This window comes from Oncorhynchus masou, chromosome 5, assembly GCF_036934945.1.
Source record: "Oncorhynchus masou masou isolate Uvic2021 chromosome 5, UVic_Omas_1.1, whole genome shotgun sequence".
NCBI lineage: Eukaryota > Metazoa > Chordata > Actinopteri > Salmoniformes > Salmonidae > Oncorhynchus > Oncorhynchus masou.
In genome coordinates, this window is record NC_088216.1 from 22,629,700 (window position 1) to 22,652,764 (window position 23,065).

The 23,065-nt window shown below is 44.2% G+C and overlaps 1 protein-coding gene across 1 annotated transcript in view; it reads left to right on the forward strand.

Annotated features, from left to right (window-relative positions):
• The window catches only part of LOC135537176 (VPS10 domain-containing receptor SorCS3-like), a 225,431-nt gene that overhangs the window by 151,991 nt on the left and 50,375 nt on the right, over positions 1 to 23,065 (forward strand). Inside the window, exon 4 of the mRNA XM_064963385.1 lies at positions 205 to 363. Within this exon, the coding sequence (XP_064819457.1) occupies positions 205 to 363 (159 nt within the window). The remainder of the gene's footprint in view (positions 1 to 204; positions 364 to 23,065) is intronic.

Genomic DNA, 23,065 nt, shown 5'->3' on the forward strand with positions numbered 1-23,065 from the left:
TTAAAACAAAGTGAAGGTGTAGTGCTAGTAGCAGCATGTTGCATGCCAACCACCAGACCTTGAGTGCTGGCATGGCTAATCCCTTGATCTCTCTCTCTCTGTCTATCTCTCTCTCTCTCTCTCGCTCTCTCTCTCAATCTTCCTCTCTCACCCTCACCCCTCTTCTCTCTCTCTCCATCCCACCCCCCTCTCCCTATCTTCCAGATAATGGTGCTGACAGACCCTGAGTTTGAGAGCAGTGTGCTCATCAGCTCGGATGAAGGAGCGAGCTACCAGAAATACCGCCTCAGCTTCTACATTCTAAGCCTTCTTTTCCATCCGACACAGGAGGATTGGGCCCTAGCCTACAGCCACGACCAGAAGGTGAGCTTCATGTCGTTTTTTCACCACAGTTGGTTGTTTGATACAGTATGCTTTGGATTTTGAACTGAGTTACACAGTCGGATAAAGCTCCAAGCTGTTGATGTTTTAACTTAATTCCATCCCTGTTCCAACGGTGCCTTATTGGTTAGTTGAATATTCTTCTGCCGTGATTTAATGATTTATTTACCTTCTGGAAGTTTTGATTAGAATTGTGATTATTGTTATCCATTTGATGATACTTTATTTAGATTTTACCTTATTTAATTGACATGGCAATTTAGTTAGATGCAATGGACATGTTTGTGTTATAACCTGATTACAATTACACAGTAACTTTACTTGTAACTGCTATGGAACATTCTAATATTCATTAGAAGATGTCAGCACAATTGGTCTGCAAACCACATACAGTGACAATGCAGTCCTATACACCAGTGCTCTCATCTGTAACCTTCCCTGTACAGTGGTCTCATGTTGAGGAGAGCGAGGAGAGCTCTGTACCCCCCATTCACACACAGGTCATATCCCATATAACCCCCCTTGAAGAAGACCTACCATTATGGCCAATGAGTCTTACCTAGCTACCAAGATGGCTATCACACAGGGGAGTCTGGTTGAGGTGGAGGAGGGAGAAGACTGAAACCTGGGTTGCTAACTGACCCCAATATCAGTCCTAACAATGAAACCTGGACCGATCCAAAGGTTGTAATTTGCTAAGCTTTTGGTCTGTGATGGCCTTTGTTTTAGAATGTGGACTACACTAGTTTGTAACAGAACCTTTAGGGCTGTTTAATGTACACTATAGATGTTGGTGATAATTTGTTTGCATTAAAAGGATGGACCTTTGTGGACAGGGAACACTCTCAGAATAAATAGCTTTGTGGACATGGAACACTCTCAAAATACATACCTTTGTGGACATGGAACACTCTCAGAATAAATAGCTTTGTGGACATGGAACACCCTCAGAATAAATAGCTTTGTGGACATGGAACACCCTCAGAATAAATAGCTTTATGGACATGGAACACTCTCAGAATAAATAGCTTTGTGGACATGGAACACTCTCAGAATAAATAGCTTTGTGGACATGGAACACCCTCAGAATAAATAGCTTTGTGGACATGGAACACCCTCAGAATAAATAGCTTTGTGGACATGAAACACTCTCAGAAGACATACCTTTGTGGACATTTACTTTTTTTTATATTCAAACAGCTCTGTCACAAGATTTGGCAGATGACAGTCTTTTTGTATTCAATGCAGGTCAACATCTATCTCTTTACTCAATGTCAGGAGTAAGCTGTTCAATTTAGAGTTCTTGAACTCTGGATGACCTCTCTTGACTCTTATCTCAGAATGTGTGGGCAGTGTAAAGGAATGATTACTATTGATGTAGCTGTTCCTCTCTCTCTCTCTTTCTCTCTGACTGAGGGCGCTACAATTAGAGTGTCTGTGACACATCTCAAAAAAGTATGAGGGTGGAAAGCACTTAAAGAACTCAACATAATACAGAACTTTTTTTCTTCTTATTCCTCTGGGGCTTTTGAACTGTTCAAGTCTCCTAATTGACTTCAGTTTTTGAGCTGCTTGTCTTATAAATCTTTTGACAAGAGCTGTTATGCTAGACAACGTCAGGCCCAGGTTTTTTAGTGCAGTTCAGTTATTCATGTCACACCCTCCCTGCCGTAAGATTCAAAGTGAGAAAGCAAAGATTATATTTTTCTGAATGGATTTAAAGTCTGAGATTTTATTGGGTTTGGGAAGGGTTAGGAAGCTAGTGGTGGAAGTCTCAAGGGAGAAGTGAAGACTAACCTTTTAAAAAACTCAAGTCCCTTCAATTTCAGTTATTTTCCATTCTTAACATTTTGTATGTCGGCTCACACACCTCGTTGGACCTGCGAGACAAGGCCTTGGGTCGCTAATGTATTGTGTAATGGAAATGTTCATCAAAACATTAACTTTGTGGGAGTGTTGAGTTCAAGTATTCAGTACCCATTGCAATTACTGTGGTCACCTGGGGATATGTGGTTTTGGTTTCATTATGTAGTTAGAAGTGTTAATGAGAGCAGACAATTTCCCTCAGAAAAAGCTGCCAGTGTAGATAAAATGACATTAGCACAGACAGACATAAAACATTGATTTTGAAAAAATGTTTCAGTTTTTGTCTATTTATCTATTGCCAGTCTATGATGAAGCCTAACAATATCTAGCCTGTTTAAGTTCAACCTTAGCTCCCTTAGCACCAGTCTTTTAATACAAGTGTTCCCTGTGTTTTATGACACCCTTATTCAGGTTTCTGGTGTTCAAATATTTTAGTTTTGTGTATGTCAAGAGGAGAACCCCAGGTGGCTGACATAACTTTGTTTTCCCCAATTAATGTTCATATCATTTAGTTTTGTGAATGTCAAGAGGAGAACCCCAGGTGGCTGACATAACTTTGTTTTTCCCAAAGAATGTTCCTGTCAGCCCCCTTTAGTCTCCCAGTCAGGCGCACAATGTCAGATGAAGAACGTCAGTTCACCGCATTCGGTACAACAACCAAATCATGCTGCTCTTAGATAGTTGACATGTTGGAGATGTATTTATTCACACTTCCTTTCAACCTTTGAAAAAAGTGAGCAAATCACTTTTCACCTCAGATGTATCAACAGAAACAAGTCACATTTCTTCACACGGTCAAACGAGTTCACAGTATCCAACGTTCCAAGATAATAAAAAAAAAAAATAACTCACCACAAATTAATTTGGATAAACTGCATACGCCATTTGAAGCCTAGTCACCCGGCACCACCATAACATTGCAGGCAACTCAACACAACGCCTAAGTACCGTTTGAAGCGAACGTCACCAACTCATTATGTGGTTATTTTTTAATTCCTACCACTGGGAGAAACAATCAGTTTAGCCAGACAGCGCCACAAGAATAAAGCCTTGGTGTATCTCAGGTTTATTTGTGACTTCTCCGGTCTCTAACTCACTTGCCCTACAGTGCGTAAAGGGATTTGATTAGCCCCTTGTCTGCATTAGGTTTGTTGTCTGTTACAGATAGCAGGATTAGTGTCATTAGTCAGGTGGGGGAAGGATGGCTTGAAGCCAAAAAGATTATAATACAATTAACTATAACTAAATGGAGTTGTGGAGTGGATTCTTCCTGGTGAGGATAAAGCTGGAGAAGGAGTTGTGGAGGGGGGGTTTCCTGCTCAGGATAAACCTGGAGAAAGGGTTTTGCAGTGTGGTCTTCCTGCTGAGGATAAAGCTGGAGAAGGTGTTGTGGAGGGGGAATCTTCCTGCTGAGGATAAAGCTGGAGAAGGTGTTGTGGAGGGGGGTATTCCTGGTGAGGATACAGCTGGAGAAGGTGTTGTGGAGGGGGGTATTCCTGGTGAGGATAAAGCTGGAGAAGGTGTTGTGGAGGGGGGTCTTCCTGGTGAGGATCAAGCTGGAGAAGGTGTTGTGGAGGGGGGTCTTCCTGGTGAGGATAAAGCTGGAGAATGTGTTGTGGGGGGGGGTCTTCCTGCTCAGGATAAAGCCGGAGAAGGTGTTGTGGAGGGGGGTCTTACTGCTGAGGATAAAGCTGGAGAAGGTGTTGTGGAGGGGGGTCTTCCTGCTGAGGATAAACCTGGAGAAGGTGTTATGGAGGGGGGGGGGTCTTCCTGCTGAGGATAAAGCTGGAGAAGGTGTTGTGGAGGGGGGGGGGCGTCCTGCTGAGGATAAAGCTGGAGTAGGTGTTGTGGAGGGGGGTATTCCTGGTGAGGATACAGCTGGAGAAGGTGTTGTGGAGGGGGGTATTCCTGCTGAGGATACAGCTGGAGAAGGTGTTGTGGAGGGGGGTATTCCTGGTGAGGATAAAGCTGGAGAAGGTGTTGTGGAGGGGGTCTTCCTGGTGAGGATCAAGCTGGAGAAGGTGTTGTGGAGGGGGGTCTTCCTGGTGAGGATAAATCTGGAGAATGTGTTGTGGGGGGGGGGTCTTCCTGCTCAGGATAAAGCCAGAGAAGGTGTTGTGGAGGTGGGTCTTCCTGCTGAGGATAAAGCTGGAGAATGTGTTGTGGGGGGGGGGGGGGTCTTCCTGCTCAGGATAAAGCTGGAGAAGGTGTTGTGGAGGGGGGGTCTTACTGCTGAGGATAAAGCTGGAGAAGGTGTTGTGGAGGGGGGTCTTCCTGTTCAGGATGAAGCTGGAGAAAGTGTTTTGCAGTGTGGTCTTCCTGCTGAGGATAATGCTGGAGAATGTGCTGTGGAGGGGGGTCTTCCTGCTGACGATAAAGCTGGAGAAGGTGTTGTGGAGGGGGGTCTTCCTGCTGAGGATAAACCTGGAGAAGGTGTTGTGGGGGGGTCTTCCTGCTGAGGATAAACCTGGAGAAGGTGATGTGGAGGGGGGGGTTCTTCCTGCTGAGGATAAAGCCAGAGAATGTGTTGTGGAGGGGGGGGGGTCTTCCTGCTGAGGATAAACCTGGAGAAGGTGTTGTGGGGGGGGGTCTTCCTGCTGAGGATAAAGCTGGAGAAGGTGTTGTGGAGGGGGGTATTCCTGCTGAGGATACAGCTGGAGAAGGTGTTGTGGGGGGGGAATCTTCCTGCTGAGGATAAAGCTGGAGAAGGTGTTGTGGAGGGGGGTATTCCTGCTGAGGATACAGCTGGAGAAGGTGTTGTGGAGGGGGGTATTCCTGGTGAGGATAAAGCTGGAGAAGGTGTTGTGGAGGGGGGTCTTCTTCCTGGTGAGGATCAAGCTGGAGAAGGTGTTGTGGAGGGGGTCTTCCTGGTGAGGATAAAGCTGGAGAATGTGTTGTGGGGGGGTCTTCCTGGTGAGGATCAAGCTGGAGAAGGTGTTGTGGAGGGGGTCTTCCTGGTGAGGATAAAGCTGGAGAATGTGTTGTGGGGGGGGTCTTCCTGCTCAGGATAAAGCTGGAGAAGGTGTTGTGGAGGGGGGGTCTTACTGCTGAGGATAAAGCTGGAGAATGTGTTGTGGAGGGGGGTCTTCCTGTTCAGGATGAAGCTGGAGAAAGTGTTTTGCAGTGTGGTCTTCCTGCTGAGGATAATGCTGGAGAATGTGCTGTGGAGGGGGGTCTTCCTGCTGACGATAAACCTGGAGAAGGTGATGTGGAGGGGGGTCTTCCTGCTGAGGATAAAGCTGGAGAATGTGTTGTGGAGGGGGGGGGGTCCTGCTGAGGATAAACCTGGTGAAGGTGATGTGGAGGGGGGTTCTTCCTGCTGAGGATACAGCTGGAGAAGGTGTTGTGGAGGGTGGTCTTCCTGGTGAGGATAAAGCTGGAGAAGGTGTTGTGGAGGGGGTCTTCCTGGTGAGGATAAAGCTGGAGAAGGTGATGTGGAGGGGGGGGGTCTTCCTGCTGAGGATAAAGCTGGAGAAGGTGTTGTGGAGGGGAGGGATCTTCCTGCTGAGGATCAAGCTGGAGAATGTGTTGTGGAGGGGGGGGGGGCGTCCTGCTGAGGATAAACCTGGTGAAGGTGATGTGGAGGGGGGGTCTTCCTGCTGAGGATAAAGCTGGAGAAGGTGTTGTGGAGGGGGGTCTTCCTGGTGAGGATAAAGCTGGAGAAGGTGTTGTGGAGGGGGGTCTTCCTGCTGAGGATAAAGCTGGAGAAGGTGGTGTGGAGGGGGTCTTCCTAATGAGGATAAAGCTGGAGAAGGTGATGTGGAGGGGGGGGTCTTCCTGCTGAGGATAAAGCTGGAGAAGGTGTTGTGGAGGGGGGTCTTCCTGTTCAGGATGAAGCTGTAGAAAGTGTTTTGCAGTGTGGTCTTCCTGCTGAGGATAATGCTGTAGAATGTGCTGTGGAGGGGGGTCTTCCTGCTGAGGATAAAGCCGGAGAAGGTGTTGTGGAGGTGGGGGGGGGTCTTCCTGCTCTTCCTGCTGAGGATCAAGCTGGAGAATATGTTGTGGAGGGGGAGGGGGTCCTGCTGAGGATAAACCTGGAGAAGGTGATGTGGAGGGGGGGGGGGTCTTCCTGCTGAGGATAAAGCTGGAGAAGGTGTTGTGGAGGGGGGTCTTCCTGGTGAGGATAAAGCTGGAGAAGGTGTTGTGGAGGGGGTCTTCCTGCTGAGGATAAAGCTGGAGAAGGTGTTGTGGAGGGGGTCTTCCTGGTGAGGATAAAGCTGGAGAAGGTGTTGTGGAGGGGGTCTTCCTGGTGAGGATAAAGCTGGAGAAGGTGTTGTGGAGGGGGTCTTCCTGGTGAGGATAAAGCTGGAGAAGGTGTTGTGGAGGGGGTCTTCCTGGTGAGGATAAAGCTGGAGAATGTGTTGTGGAGGGGGTCTTCCTGCTGAGGATAAAGCTGGAGATGGTGCTGTGGAGGGGGGTCTTCCTGGTGAGGATAAACCTGGAGAAGATGTTGTGGAGGGGGGGGGATGGAGGGGGTCGTCCTGCTGAGTATAAATTGGAGAAGGTGTTGTGGAGGGGGGGTCTTCCTGGTGAGGATAAAGCTGGAGAAGGTGTTGTGGAGGTGGGGGGATCTTCCTGCTGAGGATCAAGCTGGAGAATATGTTGTGGAGGGGGAGGGGGTCCTGCTGAGGATAAACCTGGAGAAGGTGATGTGGAGGGGGGTCTTCCTGGTGAAGATAAAGCTGGAGAAGGTGTTGTGGAGGGGGGTCTTCCTGCTCAGGATAAAGCTGGAGAATGTGCTGTGGAGGGGGGTCTTCCTGATGAGGATAAACCTGGAGAAGATGTTGTGGAGGGGGGGGGGGGTCTTCCTGCTGAGTATAAAGCTGGAGAAGGTGTTGTGGAGGGGGGGTCTTCCTGCTGAGGATAAAGCTGGAGAAGGTGTTGTGGAGGGGGGTATTCCTGGTGAGGATACTGGAGAAGGTGTTGTGGAGGGGGGTCTTCCTGGTGAGGATAAAGCTGGGGAAGGTGTTGTGGAGGGGGGTATTCCTGGTGAGGATAAAGCTGGAGAAGGTGTTGTGGAGGGGGTATTCCTGGTGAGGATAAAGCTGGGGAAGGTGTTGTGGAGGGGGGTATTCCTGGTGAGGATAAAGCTGGAGAAGGTGTTGTGGAGGGGGGTATTCCTGGTGAGGATAAAGCTGGGGAAGGTGTTGTGGAGGGGGGTATTCCTGGTGAGGATAAAGCTGGAGAAGGTGTTGTGGAGGGGGGTCTTCCTGGTGAGGATAAAGCTGGGGAAGGTGTTGTGGAGGGGGCTCTTCCTGGTGAGGATCAAGCTGGAGAATGTGTTGTGGGGGGGGGGGTCTTCCTGCTGAGGATAAAGCTGGGGAAGGTGTTGTGGAGGGGGGTATTCCTGGTGAGGATAAAGCTGGAGAAGGTGTTGTGTAGGGGGGTCTTCCTGCTGAGGATACATCTGGAGGTGTTTGTTTGGAGGATGTATGCATTGTCACAATTGCAGATGGATGGAGGTGTGCTGTTTAATAGAGAAAGGAGTGAGGAGACCATGTGCCAACATCAAGGAAACAGATTGTTGCGTGTTTGAGAAACACAACTTTTTGTCATTGCTCTGCCTTTCTTGCCATACACCTGTGTTCCTTTGGTGATATGGTGGAGGTGTGACATCCTTTTGGTTTTTCATCATGTGATGGCCAATTTATATTGAGTTTAAAGCCCCAGTTGATGGACTGCCTCTTCAATTCACACCACAGATTGTAACCACCATGTAACCAACCATTAATGAATTTTCATGTGTGCTTGAGATTACTATCTTACTAGAGATCCACTTGCGGCCAAGTTTCAGCCTCCAGGCAGAGACAAACATGTTTTTTGCTACAATGTCCTGGTACTGGGTAAAGTTCATGATGCGCTGACCTTAACAAGGACCACAGGACCAGTGGAAGACAAATATCCCCATAACGTCAAAGATCCACCATTTATTTTACAGGTATGGGGTTCTTCTCTTCATATGCATCTTTCTTAAGACACCAAACCCACTGCTTGTGTATATGGCCAAATATCTTCTTTTCATCTTATCCAACAAATGTAAGCTGTGCCACGATCAGATGACATGAACATTTAGCTCATTAGCCATGCAAACCATATCATCTACTTTTTTTTTATTGCTCAGTATTTTGTATTATTTGTTGAATATAGTATTGTTTTGATCATCTTTCTCAAAAGGTGTCAAATATTTTGTACCTGACTGTAAGTGGGTATGACATCCTTTTGTCTTTTTACAATGGGCAGCTCTGTATTGCATTCCAAGCCCCAGTTGCAAGGCTAAGGCAGGCTACCTTCATACAGATACTGGGTTATTGGGTATTGGGTTATGTCTTATGAGTAGCCCTCCTTGCCCTTGGTGAAGACCACACGTCCACAGGGTGTATTTAGAATTCCTATCCACTCACCTGAAGGCTTTGATATTTCAGGATCGTCATAACCTTTATGTGGGGGGAGCTGTCAGTTTATTGGTATTCTGCTGTCAAATCATGTGGGTGGGATACGGTGTGTGTGTGTAGAAGGGTGTGTGTGTGTGACAGGGAGTGGGAGAGAAGATGATTAATTGAAGTTTGTTTACCTGTTTTGAAACAGGGCCTCCAGAATATTCTCACTTCTTTCCCTCAGTTTACCCTCCAAACCCCAACTATCTGAGATCTCTTTGACACTGGGTCAAAATCGCCTAATTTTAGTGAAACAAATTGGCCCATATTACAGTGACAGTGAGGGAGAAACACAGTTTGCATACGTCCCTTCCCTGAACGTGCACTGATGGTGATCTGACACTTTATTACTCTTCTCCCACTCCCTCTCTTGTTTCACCCTGTCCCTGCCTTTTGATCCCCCTCTTCTCCTCCGTCACAGACAGAAGTCAGAGTGTGTATCTCAGTATCTCGGCCAGGGACAAGGCTGACATTTACCTCTGCAAATAGGATCAGCTGGGTATCAGTGTCAGAGCTGCTATCCTTCCAGCATTTTTCTGTGGGGAAGAAATAATAGTCAGCGTGATGGATTCTGCCTTTTGCTGAACCTCGCCTCCTAACTACAGTCCAACAGCCTCGTTCTGTGGCCGGCTCCACTTTCATATGTCACTAACATGACTCGGTCTGCATTTTTTTCTTGTTTATCAGTATAATAAAGTCTCTCTCTGAGGGAGAGCGATAGTGAAAGGGATGGTCATTTTGAAACCATTAGTGTTTATGGTCATTTGAAGCTGCCAGCCAACAGTATTGGTTTCCTCATCATCTGTTAGAAATAGGGGATTATCAAAGCAGCTTCCTCTTTCAGTGGAATGTTGATGTGGACTGGAGTTGGTCTATACTGGAGTTGGACTATACTGGAGTTGGACTATACTGGAGTTGGACTATACTGGAGTTGGTCTATACTGGAGTTGGTCTATACTGGAGTTGGTCTATACTGGAGTTGGACTATACTGGAGATGGACTATACTGGAGTTGGACTATACTGGAGTTGGACTATACTGGAGTTGGACTATACTGGAGTTGGACTATACTGGAGTTGGACTATACTGGAGTTGGACTATACTGGAGTTGGTCTATTCTGGAGTTGGTCTATTCTGGAGTTGGTCTATTCTGGAGTTGGTCTATTCTGGAGTTGGTCTATTCTGGAGTTGGTCTATAGTGGAGTTGGTCTATAGTGGAGTTGGTCTATAGTGGAGTTGGTCTATAGTGGAGTTGGTCTATAGTGGAGTTGGTCTATAGTGGAGTTGGTCTATAGTGGAGTTGGTCTATAGTGGAGTTGGTCTATAGTGGAGTTGGTCCATAGTGGAGTTGGTCCATAGTGGAGTTGGTCCATAGTGGAGTTGGTCCATAGTGGAGTTGGTCCATAGTGGAGTTGGTCCATAGTGGAGTTTGACTATACTGGAGTTTGACTATACTGGAGTTGGACTATACTGGAGTTGGTCTATAGTGGAGTTGGTCTATAGTGGAGTTTGACTATACTGGAGATGGTCTATACTTTGTCGATACAGACTACTATACTCTGTCGCAGTAGAGCAGAGTTGGTCTGTGCTAAAACTTCCAATAAGATACCAAATCTGGGCGATTCTGCCTCATACCGTAGATTTGGACAGCAAGCCAAATTGTACCCGCAAAGGTGTACTCTACATTATTGATATTACTTTTCCAGAGGGTCAATTCCAGTATATCTAGCCTGTAGTGTTATGCTACACACCTGGGAGTAATTATCTACCTTTCCCATGAGATTAATAACCAAACACAATCAAATGCCAGGGGAATACTTTTTCATTTGCCTTTTCATTCGCACTCCGCTGCAATTCCTTTCCCACATATATTCCACTTAGACATGCATTCAGTGCCAATTTTGTTTTGGATGGGAAACCTTTGATGCCCTTGAGGCTCAGAACTTATTTGTTTAATGTGGCCCGGAGATTGGCTCTTTAGGACAACATTAGTATTGTACTAATTGGAGTGTGAAATTATATGGAGTCGTCATTGCACGAAATGCCATTGCACAAATAGTGCGGAGGGAGGATCAAAGATCTATAGTTCAAAAGTGTTGCGTTCACCAGAAAAAACCTTGATGTAATTTCCCTTCCACCTACCCCCAGCTCTAGTCGTACCCCCGTCTACTTCCCCACATATTCCCTAATTATCGTAACTTGCCCAGGAGCCTATAAATCGGGTACAGTAGTGAAACTAAGTGTCTCATCATTATGCGGTCTCCACCTATCCTCTCTCAGAGAAAATCTACCATATGTCCTGAGGAGTAGTGGCATAATATTGATTCCGTAAGATTTTTATGAAAGAATTATCATTAATTACATCCTTGTGCCATTTTGTTGTCTTTGGCATAATGTGGTAAGTTGAATTACTCAACCGGTTGACTAATGGTAATGGGTGACTGAATATGACAGGGTCCATTTTGGGTTTGGTATAATACTGTTAGTTCATTCCCTATGTGTTAGGAAATCCCATTGGAGGTCCATGGCAAGACAGTTGTCACGTTAATAACATGCATGTTGGGGTGTTAATATGTTCATCGTGCCACCATGGAGATATAAACCAGAACGTCTACAGTATACTGTATATAGAAATATATAGTCCCAAGCTTATTGTAAAGCTGAACTCACCATAAGGAGAAAAAGTGCCACTGTTCCACCCAGCACATGTGTTATTGCTTTTGTTTAGTTGAAGTAACAGAGGGGAGGAACATCCAGCATCGCAGTAAAAAATAAATCAAAGCACATCATCTGCTGTTCTATTGTGCGGGCAATGATGTCGGAAAAAAACTAAACAGTATTTGTTGCTCGAAGTAATTTTGATGTTGTCATACACAATGTTTGTTTTCATGCTCAATACAATACTAAACATGCGAGTGCATGGAATATGCCGTATTGAAAGGTTGATGTTGCTATATAGTATTTTGTACGGCAGACTACTAAACGATAGGTTCATATCTAAATCTGGAATGACATAACTGCCATGTCCATTTGCAACATTACAAATGGTACAGCCTACTTTGTAGTGTACCAGTTTGTGTGATGCAGGTCATTGCTGGAAGGGAATATCCTCTGAAACCCAATAAGATACGACATGTTGTTCAATTGTACGGTACACTAACTTAGAGAGCAAGGTGACCTGGAAGTACAAGAATAGTGATTTTAAGAAACAACAGTGTGCATTTTGGATGGGGAGCAAATTAAAGTAATGGGGGCTATATAATGAAAGCGGGAACAGCCTGAAATGTACATTGTACCTTTTTGTCTCATCCTGAGTAGAGTGATAGATGGACCCCTATCCCCCCTCCCCCTCCTCCTATCATCCTCTCTCTGTTATTCAGATAAAGCCATGAACCGGAGTTGAGTTCAGCCCAGAGCAAACCATACACTTCAAGGGCATGTGAACATTTCTGAAGGATAGTTTGTTGGCTTCTCCTGGTTTCACAGAGAGCATACTGAAGAGGTGTGGCCCACATCTGGACACACCCATCGTCAGTCTGTCAGGGTCTTAGGATTTGGAGGTATAATCAGTCTGGAGAGAGAGGCAGGCTGGGAAATGAGAAAATCACACTCTGATTGTTGAGGAAAATGGGCACATAACTTTTGTGGCAGAACTAAGTTGTGTAAATGGAGAAGGCTCAGGGAGAGGTAAAATGTTGCTAATCGCTAAGCTGTTATATCATCAAAACAACATGTGTGGTCGTTCTCTTGACACTTTCTACCTCATTAACCTTGTCGATTAGGTTTCTCCAACATTTGTTGCTTGCCATTGTTTTTGCTTTTCAAAACACAAATATATGTAACGAATGATGGCTGTTGGCACTTAGCTGACTGGATCATTTTTCTCCAATCCAATCTCCCAGGCGAGCAGCTACCAAAAACCACTCAGGAAATGGTAGGAATCAGCCTTGTTGAGCCTGCCACACAGTCCCTCCAGTCCTTCTTTAAGCAAACACTGCTTGACTTAATCCACCCTAATGATGCAAATGTATGTAATTAATTATTTTCTACACAGAATTGTATCGCCACTAAACGTTAGCCCAAATGCAACGAGGGACATCTCTCTCAATAACGTATGCAGAGCGAGAAAATACATTAAAAAAATGGGTTTTTCTGTCTTCGTTTGAATTAAATTGACTGTTTAAAAATGCATAAAACTTCTATTCTGTGGTAATAATAGTAATATGTGGGATATTGCCTTTTTGTGGATGGGTTTCAGCTCTTGTCGTTGGAGGAGTCTCCTTCAGATAAGCTGGTTTAAATCAATCCTTGTCTGATAGGAGTCAGTGAATTTATAAATCCCAGAGCGCTTTCACTTACAGGATCATCTCTTGTCATTGTAATCTGCAGCTGACACCTTTCTGCTGCTCAATACTGATTCTTCATTCTAAAACCTCCCGTTTCTGTCATCGACAAGACTTAAATAGATGCACTATAGTACAGACAGAGAGAGCAGTAAACCATTTTTCTGATTAAAGAGCTTGTGTTGTGTTAGCAGAAGCAACAGCATCTGCCCTGTTTGTGTGTTCCCGGACCTGTAGCCAGGTAGTAAAAGTTTAGTATCCAACTGTGGTTGTATTATATAATGCGGTGCAAACCCTGCAATGGAACACACTGTATGACAAAATTACTTCCTTATGTCAGCAGTTTCACTCCTCCTCATAAATTGATCCTGGAAGGTGATGTTGATCTTGAGCCAAAATGGCCTCCACAGTCTCCAACACCGCAGTGCATAGGCCCACTTTGTCATGATCCGACCAGCAAGGTGCTGTGGAGTCTGACCCCAAAATGGTTCCTCCACAATAAAAACACACTCCTGTCTATTAATTTACTAACAGTATGTGCTGATCTAAATTAAAATGGCCTCCACCACCACTGCAGTGTCTCCCTTCTCCCACCCCCCTTAGACCTGGATGAGACCCTGCAAGGTATTGTTGGTCCAGAGACAACATGTCTGCTCCGCCTCCTCCTCCACTGTGGTGCATTTCTCAGCTCAATGCCCCTCCAGATGGCAGGTATCTTTAGTGCTCAGCCCATATGTCAGCTGAAGCTGCAACAAGTCGACTCCCCTTGTGGTTCACTGGACCCAGCATGTTCTCTCAGGACACCTTTAATGGACTTTAATTTGAAACACACTGTCATGACAATGACAATGCAGACCTCCATTTTGCCTTTAACAATGGACTAATAAGTGCCCATATTGCCTTTAGCAGTGAACTAATAGTGTCATTTTCTCTGCGTTTACCTCATAGCACTTCACAGCGCAATTATGCCTAATTGGATAACAATGCAGACATACCGAGCCTAAGTACTTAGTTGGGTATTATTAATTAGCATTGTGAATCACCACATTTTTTTCACAGTCTACACATGGGGCGGCAGGGTGGCCTAGTGGTTAGAGCGTTGGACTAGTAACCAGAAGGTTGCAAGTTCAAACCCCCCCAGCTGACAAGGTACAAATCTGTCACTCTGCCCCTGAACAGGCAGTTAACCCACTGTTCCTAGGCCGTCACTGAAAATAAGAATTTGTTCTTAACTGACTTGCCTAGTTAAAAAAAGTAATATACTTACTTACACAACATGGACCTTTTTAAAATCTCTAGGTGGAGGTTGTTGTTGATGAGTTTGCAGAGCGAATCCAACCGAGCGGAATAGATGACTGAGCTCAACAGCCATCATTCCTCCCCACCAAGAGATGACACATTTGGTGACATTGTGAACGGAAAGCAGTTGCAGCGCCGTTTTAACGCTGCTATCATTTGTTATTGTACAGCGGTAGTGCAGATGTTTGCCCCATTAAGATCCGGTGGTGGGTAATGCGAGAGGGGATTGGTATTGGTTTTACAGTAAAGTGGACTCCATTAGAGTTTGAAGTTCATCTCATGAGATAATTGTTTTATTTGGCAAGTGTATACTACTAGCAACTTTAGATTTTCCACTTACATTTTTAGTGTGACGGTATGCTATATGAGAATACATGCTGTTGCCATTGTTGCGTGTTTCATTTGTATGTGTCATCAAGCTCTGAAGATTATTACTTTATAGGTTAATTCATGCTGTGCTGTAATATGTATTACAGGTCTATAAGTCTGTAAGACTGGGATTTCAACATTATGCAATTAATTTTGACACATCGGCCTACCACAATATTCTTACTTCAGTGACAGCATGGCACCTAACACACATTATGGACATCCATACAGTATCATCAGGTCAAATTCCATTTCCAGTATTGTTCATCAGTTTCAAACATAACTGTCAAATTAACTACATCATTCTCTGGAGTTCGTTACAGAGTTTCAGCTCTACTGTACAGTATAAGGACATAGTATACATCCCAAAAGGCACCATATTCCTCATGGAGCTCTGGTCAAAAGTAGTCCACTATATAGGGAATAGGGTGCTATTTGGGACTGAACACGGTCTTATTTCTATAGAACATACAAGGGAAGGGGTGACACGTGATGCAGTAGATTGTGCTCCGGAGCAGAGACCTCTTATTCCCCAACACCCAGGCAGTTCAAACAATCCAGATGGTTCATTTGCATACACTTTCACATACTCTCCTCCATAGGTTAGTCTCCAGCACCGCCGCGTTGCATTCTCCTGGCTCCATTAATTCCAGACAAAATTGTCCCATCACCTTCTCTCCCTCTCTAGTCAGAGCCAAGGCACTGTCAACAGGTACGGTTTGATTTAGAGTACTGTACATAAATGCTTAAGGAATTCATAGGAGACTTAATTAGGTGTTGTAAAAGTGACTTATAGTAATTGTTCAGGACACAGTGTCTATAATACGCCATTACCATTTCCATAGCTCCACATGTCCTATTTCAGTTGGGAGGAGATTCTGCCATTATGTATTAGGGTGCTATTGGGGTGATAAAGGACCAATCCAGTCAAAAACATGATTTATCTGTGTTTTATATATACAGTATGTCCACGCTATTGAATAATACTGTGAAATTGTGAAAATTCTGATAATGTTCATTTAATGTAAGAGCTGTTTCAATAGACTTCCTGAAACTTAAGCACGTTGTGGTGGAATGGAGTTTTGGCCTTCCTGGTGACATTGAGATAAAATGGCTGCATTGGACCGTTAATGAATGAGGATGTTTTGGTGGCGAAAGAGAGGTCAGTTGTGATATCTTGCTTCCAGGGTTCAGATGAAAGAAGGCAGTAGGATAGATAATAAGAACCTCAGATAACTTTTCTGTGACTGTAGTCTTGTTTTTCCTACATATCTTTGACCACAGGAGCAAGAACATTAGTGAAAAAAAATATTTAAGTTTATTAATAGCTAAAGTTTAATGAAACCCAAAAACAACTGAAGTATGTATCCTAAAGTACGTCACCATTAAACGTAACAATCAAATACTATTGGCTTGAAATCCAATTTTAGATCTCCTACTTTATGAAGTCAATCAAACAAGTACAGTTGATTGTTGCCCTGCAGCATATGTGACCAACCGGCTCGATTCGGTCTTATGTAGCAACATTTGAAATTGTGTTTTTTACATTGCTTAAAAGTAGAGACTCAGAGCTAGAAAATGGTATATCATAGACTACAGAGGAACATTGGGAAAGTAATTGTGCTTTGAAAGGTGATAATCTTGTAACCTCACTTTTGAGAAAATGGCCCTTGAATCTTTTTGTACCTACTGGAGAACTTTTCTTTGTCTACACCCATTCAGCACTGTTCACACCCTTTTAAGCTTTAGCCCCAACCATCTCTTTAAGGATTCACATGAGAGGCTGTGTGCTAAACAACGAAAGATTTCAAGACTAATGCCTGGTTTATACAACGGGTGTGTTTCTAAATTTAAGTGTGTGCTCTGGGCGAGTGTGCTCTGGGCGTTCGTAAACTCAGAGGGTTGTAAACTCAGAGCGTTGTCAGATTGTCCGTTTGTAGATTCAAGGCGTTTTGCTCTCGGAGAACATACTGGACACTCTGGCTGAAAAGTAGGGATGAACCAAGAGTTCTGGCTACCGTTGGCTAGCTTGCTAGCTACTTCCAGACACAAACAGCTCACTCTGACCATTTTACTCGCCCTAGGAAAGCTGGTTAGGCACTTTGTTATGTTATCCAGAGTTTTGGTGACTGCAACTGTGCTGCTGTAACAATAAACATGTTTTGCCAATGTTTACTGACACCACCCATATTCAACGAGTGTTGAATGGTCATAAATTTGTCAGTTATTCTGCGCTCTGGAACACACAGATGAGAGTGCTCTAAAATCGGAGTAGATAGCCAGAGCGAATTTACCAGCTACATCTATCAACAGTTGTCGCAGTGACATCATAAACATTCTATTGAAATGGTTACTTGCATAGTGAAGTGTTTTGTTTGGACATGTAGCTAGCTAGCTAAACAATTAACCATAATCCCAACTCATAACATTACTACCCTGCATGAATCTGCAGGTAGCTAACCAATGATGTTCAATGTTAGCTCGCTAACATTTGGTTATAACTAGCAATGCAAATGGCTCTGAGATACAAATAATATTACTACACAGATCATACATGTAATGTTAGATAGCTAGCCAGCCAGCTAACATTAGCTAGTTAGCTAACAGCACACTTTAACTTTAAATGAAAATGTCTTGCTGACAAAATGTGAAATGTGTAATATCTGAAAATGTAGCTAGCTACACTCTCTTACCCGTGTACATGGATTGACGCTTCTCCCCCTCTTTGTCACAGTTGCTATGGTTGCCCTTAGTTTGAAGATGTAATCCGGAGCCTTCTGTGTTCGCTTTTTGACTCCGTCTGCATATTTGCAATCAAACGCCAGAATTTCTCAATTTCCTTAGCTATCAAAGTCTAATTCCACTGAATTTAAAACTCGGTCCTCTAGAAAGTGGAGAGCAGCACTTAAGCAGTTCTACTATGTGATATCTTTCAAAAAAGCCACATTAGAAAGGATTACCTACACATACTGGCGTGCTCATATTAAAGGAAGAAACCTGCCACAGGACATACCAGTTCAAAATCATCTCTCTGCATGTCCAGCCCACTCATTATCTCAGTTAATCATGGCTAGCGGGAAGGTTGCTGACTTTTTCCATGGCTAAACCAACTTAGCTTGTAATTTAACTATTTTATTCGGATTTACAGATGGCATACAAGTTTGCACATGAAAGTGTTCCGGAAGGCATTTCTGCAAAAAAAACTTAAGTCTGCCTTGCAAATGACTGCCATTTTAGCCCAGGGCTCATCCAGAGCTCACAGTAGGCTAAACATTCACAGGACCCAGACTGTTGTCAAATGATGTCACTCTGTTTCCTCTGTCAATCAGGATCCAGACATGACGGACAGAATGACAGTCATCTTAGTCATCATCTCATATCCACTACCATAATGAATAGGTAGTGATAGTACAGTGTTCAAAAGCATGTGTTGGTGAAATAATGTACTGTATCTATGTACAGCTACTAAAAGAGACCATGTTGAAGGGACGGCTGTCAAGATTGACCACATACTGTATACAGTAGTACAGCTTTTATACAGGTTCACTTTGGCCAAGACACTGTCATTGTGTCCAAGACACTGTCATTATGTCCAAGACACTGTCAGACTGGTGAAAACACTATCAGACTGGCCAATACAATTTCAGACTTGCCAAGACACTGTCATATTGACCAAGGCCATGTCTGACTGGCCAAGAGACTGTCAGACTTGCCAAGACACTGTCAAACTGGCCAATAGACTGTCATACGCTTTGTGCTAAGAGGTGATGAACCTTACCTTGTGGAGACATGACTTACAGCTTTTGATGTATCAGTCACAGAAATATGCTCATGTTCACTCGTAAAAAAATCACCTCCAGATATGACATTGAGCATTTTTATCTAAATGATATCAGTCATATGGACAATGGTAAAATAAAGCCCATTTATTCCTTCCCTTAATGACAAAGGCATAAGATTTAAGATGGCGCTGGAGAGGATGGCTGACGTTCTACATACTCCTAACCATACTCCTAACCATACTTATTTTCCACCATAATTTGCAAAAAAATTCATAAAAATCCTACAATGTGATTTTCTGGATTTTTTTTCTCATTTTGTCTGTCATAGTTGAAGTGTACCTATGATGAAAATTACAGGCCTCTCTCGTCTTTTTAAGTGGAAGAACTTGCACAATTGGGGGCTGACTAAATACTTGTTTGCCCCACTGTATATTATTCGTAGCCGTCTATTTACCACCACAGACCGATGCTGGCACTAAGACCGCACTCAAACAACTGTATATGGCCATAAGCAAACAAGAAAATGCTCATCCAGAAGCGGCGCTTCTAGTGGACGGGGACTTTAATGCAGGCAAACTTAAATACGTTTTACCAAATTTCTGTGCAACCAGAGGGAAAAAAACTCTCGACCACCTTTACTCCACACACAGAGATGCATACAAAGCTCTCCCCCGCCATCCATTTGGCAATTCTGATTCCTGCTTATAAGCAAAAACTAAAGCAGGAAGTACCAGTGACTCAATACAGAAGTGGTCAGATGACGCGGACGCTACGCTACAGGACTGTTTTGCTAGCACAGACTGGAATATGTTCTGGGATTCATCCAATGGCATTGAGGAGTATACCACCTCAGTCATTGGCTTCATCAATAAGTGCATCAATGACGTCACCCCCACAGTGACCGTGCGTACATATCCCAACCAGAAGTCATGGAATACAGGTAACATCCGCATTGAGCTAAAGGCTAGAGATGCCACTTTCAAGGAGCTGGACACAAATCCACACGGTGATGAGAAATCCTGCTATGCCCTCAGACGAACCATCAAACAAGCAAATGTCAATACAGGGTTAAGATTGAATCCTATTACACCGGCTCTGACGCTCGTCAGATGTGGCAGGGCTTGAAAACTATTACGGACTACAAAGGGAAACCCAGACACAAGCTGCCCAGTGACACAAACCTAATAGACGAGCTAAATGCCTATTATGCTCACTTCGAGGCAAGCAACACTGAAGCATGCACAAGAGCAGCAGCTGTTCTGGCTGAATGTGTGATGATGCTCTCAGTAGCTGACGTGAGCAAGACCTTTAAACAAGTCAACATGTACTCAAAGTATGTGCTGACCAACTGGAAATTGTCTACACTGTCACTGACATTTTCAACCTCTCCCTGACCGTGTCTGTAATACCTACATTTTTCAAGCAGACCACGATAGTCCCTGTGCCTAAGGAAGTGAAGGTAACCTGCCTAAATGATTACCGCCCCGTAGCACTCATGTCAGTAGCCATGAAGTGCTTTGAAAAGCTGGTCTTAGCTCACATCAACAGCATCTTCCTGGATACCCTAAACCCACTCCAATTCGCATACCGCCCCCACAGATCCACAGATGGCGCAATGGCACTCCACACGGCCCTTTTCCACCTGGACAAAAGGAACACCTATGTGAGAATGCTGTTCATGTGACTACAGCTCAGCATTCAACACCATAGTATCCATGGGGCTCATCACTAAACTAAGGACTAAACACCTCCCCCTGCAACTGGATCCTGGACTTCTTGACGAGCCAACCCCAAGTGCTAAGGGTAGGCAACAACACGTCTGCCACGCTGATCCCCAACACTGGGGCCCCTCAGGGGTGTGTACTTAGTCCCATCCTGTACTCCCTGTTCACCCACGACTGCATGCCAAACACAGCTCCAACACCATCATTAAGTTTGCTGATGACACACCGACAATGACGAGACAGCCTATAGAGAGGAGGTCAGCAACCTGACAGTGTGGTGCCAGGACAACAACCTCTCGCTCAGTGTGAGCATTACAAAAGAGCTGATCGTGGACTGTAGGAAGGGCGGGATGAGCAGTACCCCATTAACATTGACGGGGCTGTAGTGGAGCGGGTCGAGAGTTTCAAGTTCCTAGGTGTCCACATCACCAACGAACTATCATGGTCCAAACGCACCAAGACAGATGTGAAGAGGGCATGACAATACATTTTACAGCTCAGGAGACTTGGCATGGGTCTCCAGATCTACAGCTCTACAGCTCTCCAGTTCTACAGCTGCACCATCGAGAGCATCCTGACCGGTTGCATCACCAACTTATGTCAGAGGAAAGCCCAAAACATTGTCAGAGACTCTAGTCACAAACTCCATGATAATGTTCTGCCTTTATCAGAGCGGAAATCTGACATTCAGCTTCGAGGCCAACAATCATCAAACACCAGTTACAACTTATCCATATTTGCTACATGCAAACAAATTGTTATGCACACACACAATAGTAACTAAACTGGCATCAGCTGATGTACGAAGGGCTATATAAATACATTTGAATTGAATTTAATCATTATCATCCTGTTATTTATCACTGGCTTGGTACCAGATCTGATCCTATAGTTAAACCACCTTATTAGGATCCTGCATGTGGCAGGCAGGCGGACCCATGTTCCTCCCAATAGCAGTCTGCGGTGGCAGGCAGGCTGAGCCAGGCAGCTGGTAGCTAGGCCGGGCTAGTCTCTTATCACTCTGGACAGTGACATACAATGCAACTGGGTGAGCTCAAGCTGCACTCATTCATCAGGCCAATGACATGTTTATACTAAAACTCAGAGCTGTCACAAAGTGAGCTTCATAGTTTTCCACTCGCGTCAATAAATCAAAACACCTGCCGGATCCAGAGTCACTGATGAGGCCTGCCCGGCGATAGCCAAGAGACTGAGAGAGGAAGAGCTGTGCTGGGAAACCTGTCTAAATGGATGTTGAATGATTGAGGATAACAGTTGTTGGTTCCACTCATCTATTCATGTTGACGGAGGATTTCATTTTAAATCTATATGGCGGTACGTACGTCATTGTGTTTTGAGGCTTGTTTAGCTGTGTACTTTAGAATACAAAATGCTGACACCAACTGCAGAATTGTAAAAGTAGAACATATGGTTTACCAGGAAAGAGAGACGGAAAAAGAGAGTCATGATTGTGCCTAAACTAGGTAGGTAAAAAATGCAAGCTTTTGAGAACATGTCAAGCAGACTACCAAAAACATCTGATTATGTACAAGAACAAAAACATCACAGGGCATGAGGGCGTCACACAGCATGTGTTGTGTCTTCATCTAAAGAAGAATTTATTCTAATGTAGATTAAGGGAAAACACAGAACCTTATGTACAAACATTATAGCTGATGCACATGGTGCGTTGCGGCCCCAAAGAGTGGGCATTCAGCAGTCTGAATCACAGTCAAGGCTCCTAGATCATACACATGCCTTTTTTTACAGACAACAGCTTTTATATCGTCTGAAGCCAGCCAGTGAGAACGTTTACAGCTATCAAATCCTATCAAACTTTATTTGTCACATGCGCCAAATACAACAAGTGTAGACCTAGCTGTGAAATGCTTAACCCTTCTTGAACTGCACTGTTGGTTAAGAAATATTTACCAAATAAACTAAAGTAAAAAATAAGATAAAGTAACACGATGAAATCACAATAACAAGGCTGTATATGGTGGGTACGGGAACCGAGTCAATGTGCGGGGGTACAGGTTAGTCGCGGGAATTTGTACATGTAGGTAGGGGTGAAGTTACAAAAAAATAAAAAATATCGAGCAGCAGCAGTGTACAAAACAAATGGAGGGGGGGGGGTGTCAATGTAAATAGTCCGGTGGACATTTGATTAATAGTTCAGCAGTCTTATGGCTTGGATGTCTTATGGCTGTTCAGGAGCCTTTTAGTCCTGTGCGATATCAGAGAAAACAGTCTAGGACTTGGGTGACTGAGGCCACTGACTCTGTCTGTAGGACTAAAATAACAATACAAACAGTCAGCAGGAAGCAACATCAGTAGCATCAATTAGTGTAATGGAACAAAATGCACCCTGTCATTATGCACCCAGGAAGTGGAAAATATAATTAGACCAATGAAATTAGGCCTTTTGCAGTACTACACCTGATCGTCAACAGGGCAATATATTTATTTTTGGACAAGTATGTTCTTAATTTACAGTAGCATTCTGGATTTGTATTCTTCCTCTAAAGGCGTTGGTTTCCATTTGTTTGATACAAAACTTGATATACTGTATAAGCACTCCACTTCATTTGGTCGCCAAGAATCCACCAAAGGTTTTGATGTTTGAGGAAAAGCAAACAATAATGTTGAATCTATTTTGCAGCGGACATATTGGACTTGAAGTGCTTTATCTATTCCTCGTGCTAATTTAAAATTGGAAAAGGAAACAGGATAGGCCATATATGTAATTTGGGAGCCTATAAGTTAACATGAATGGTCTGAGTTATAATGATGATGTCAGTTTAAGGTAATGTCAGCCATCTAGAGTGTCACACTTTATTGCCCTGGGTATGCTCTTCCCTAGCATTA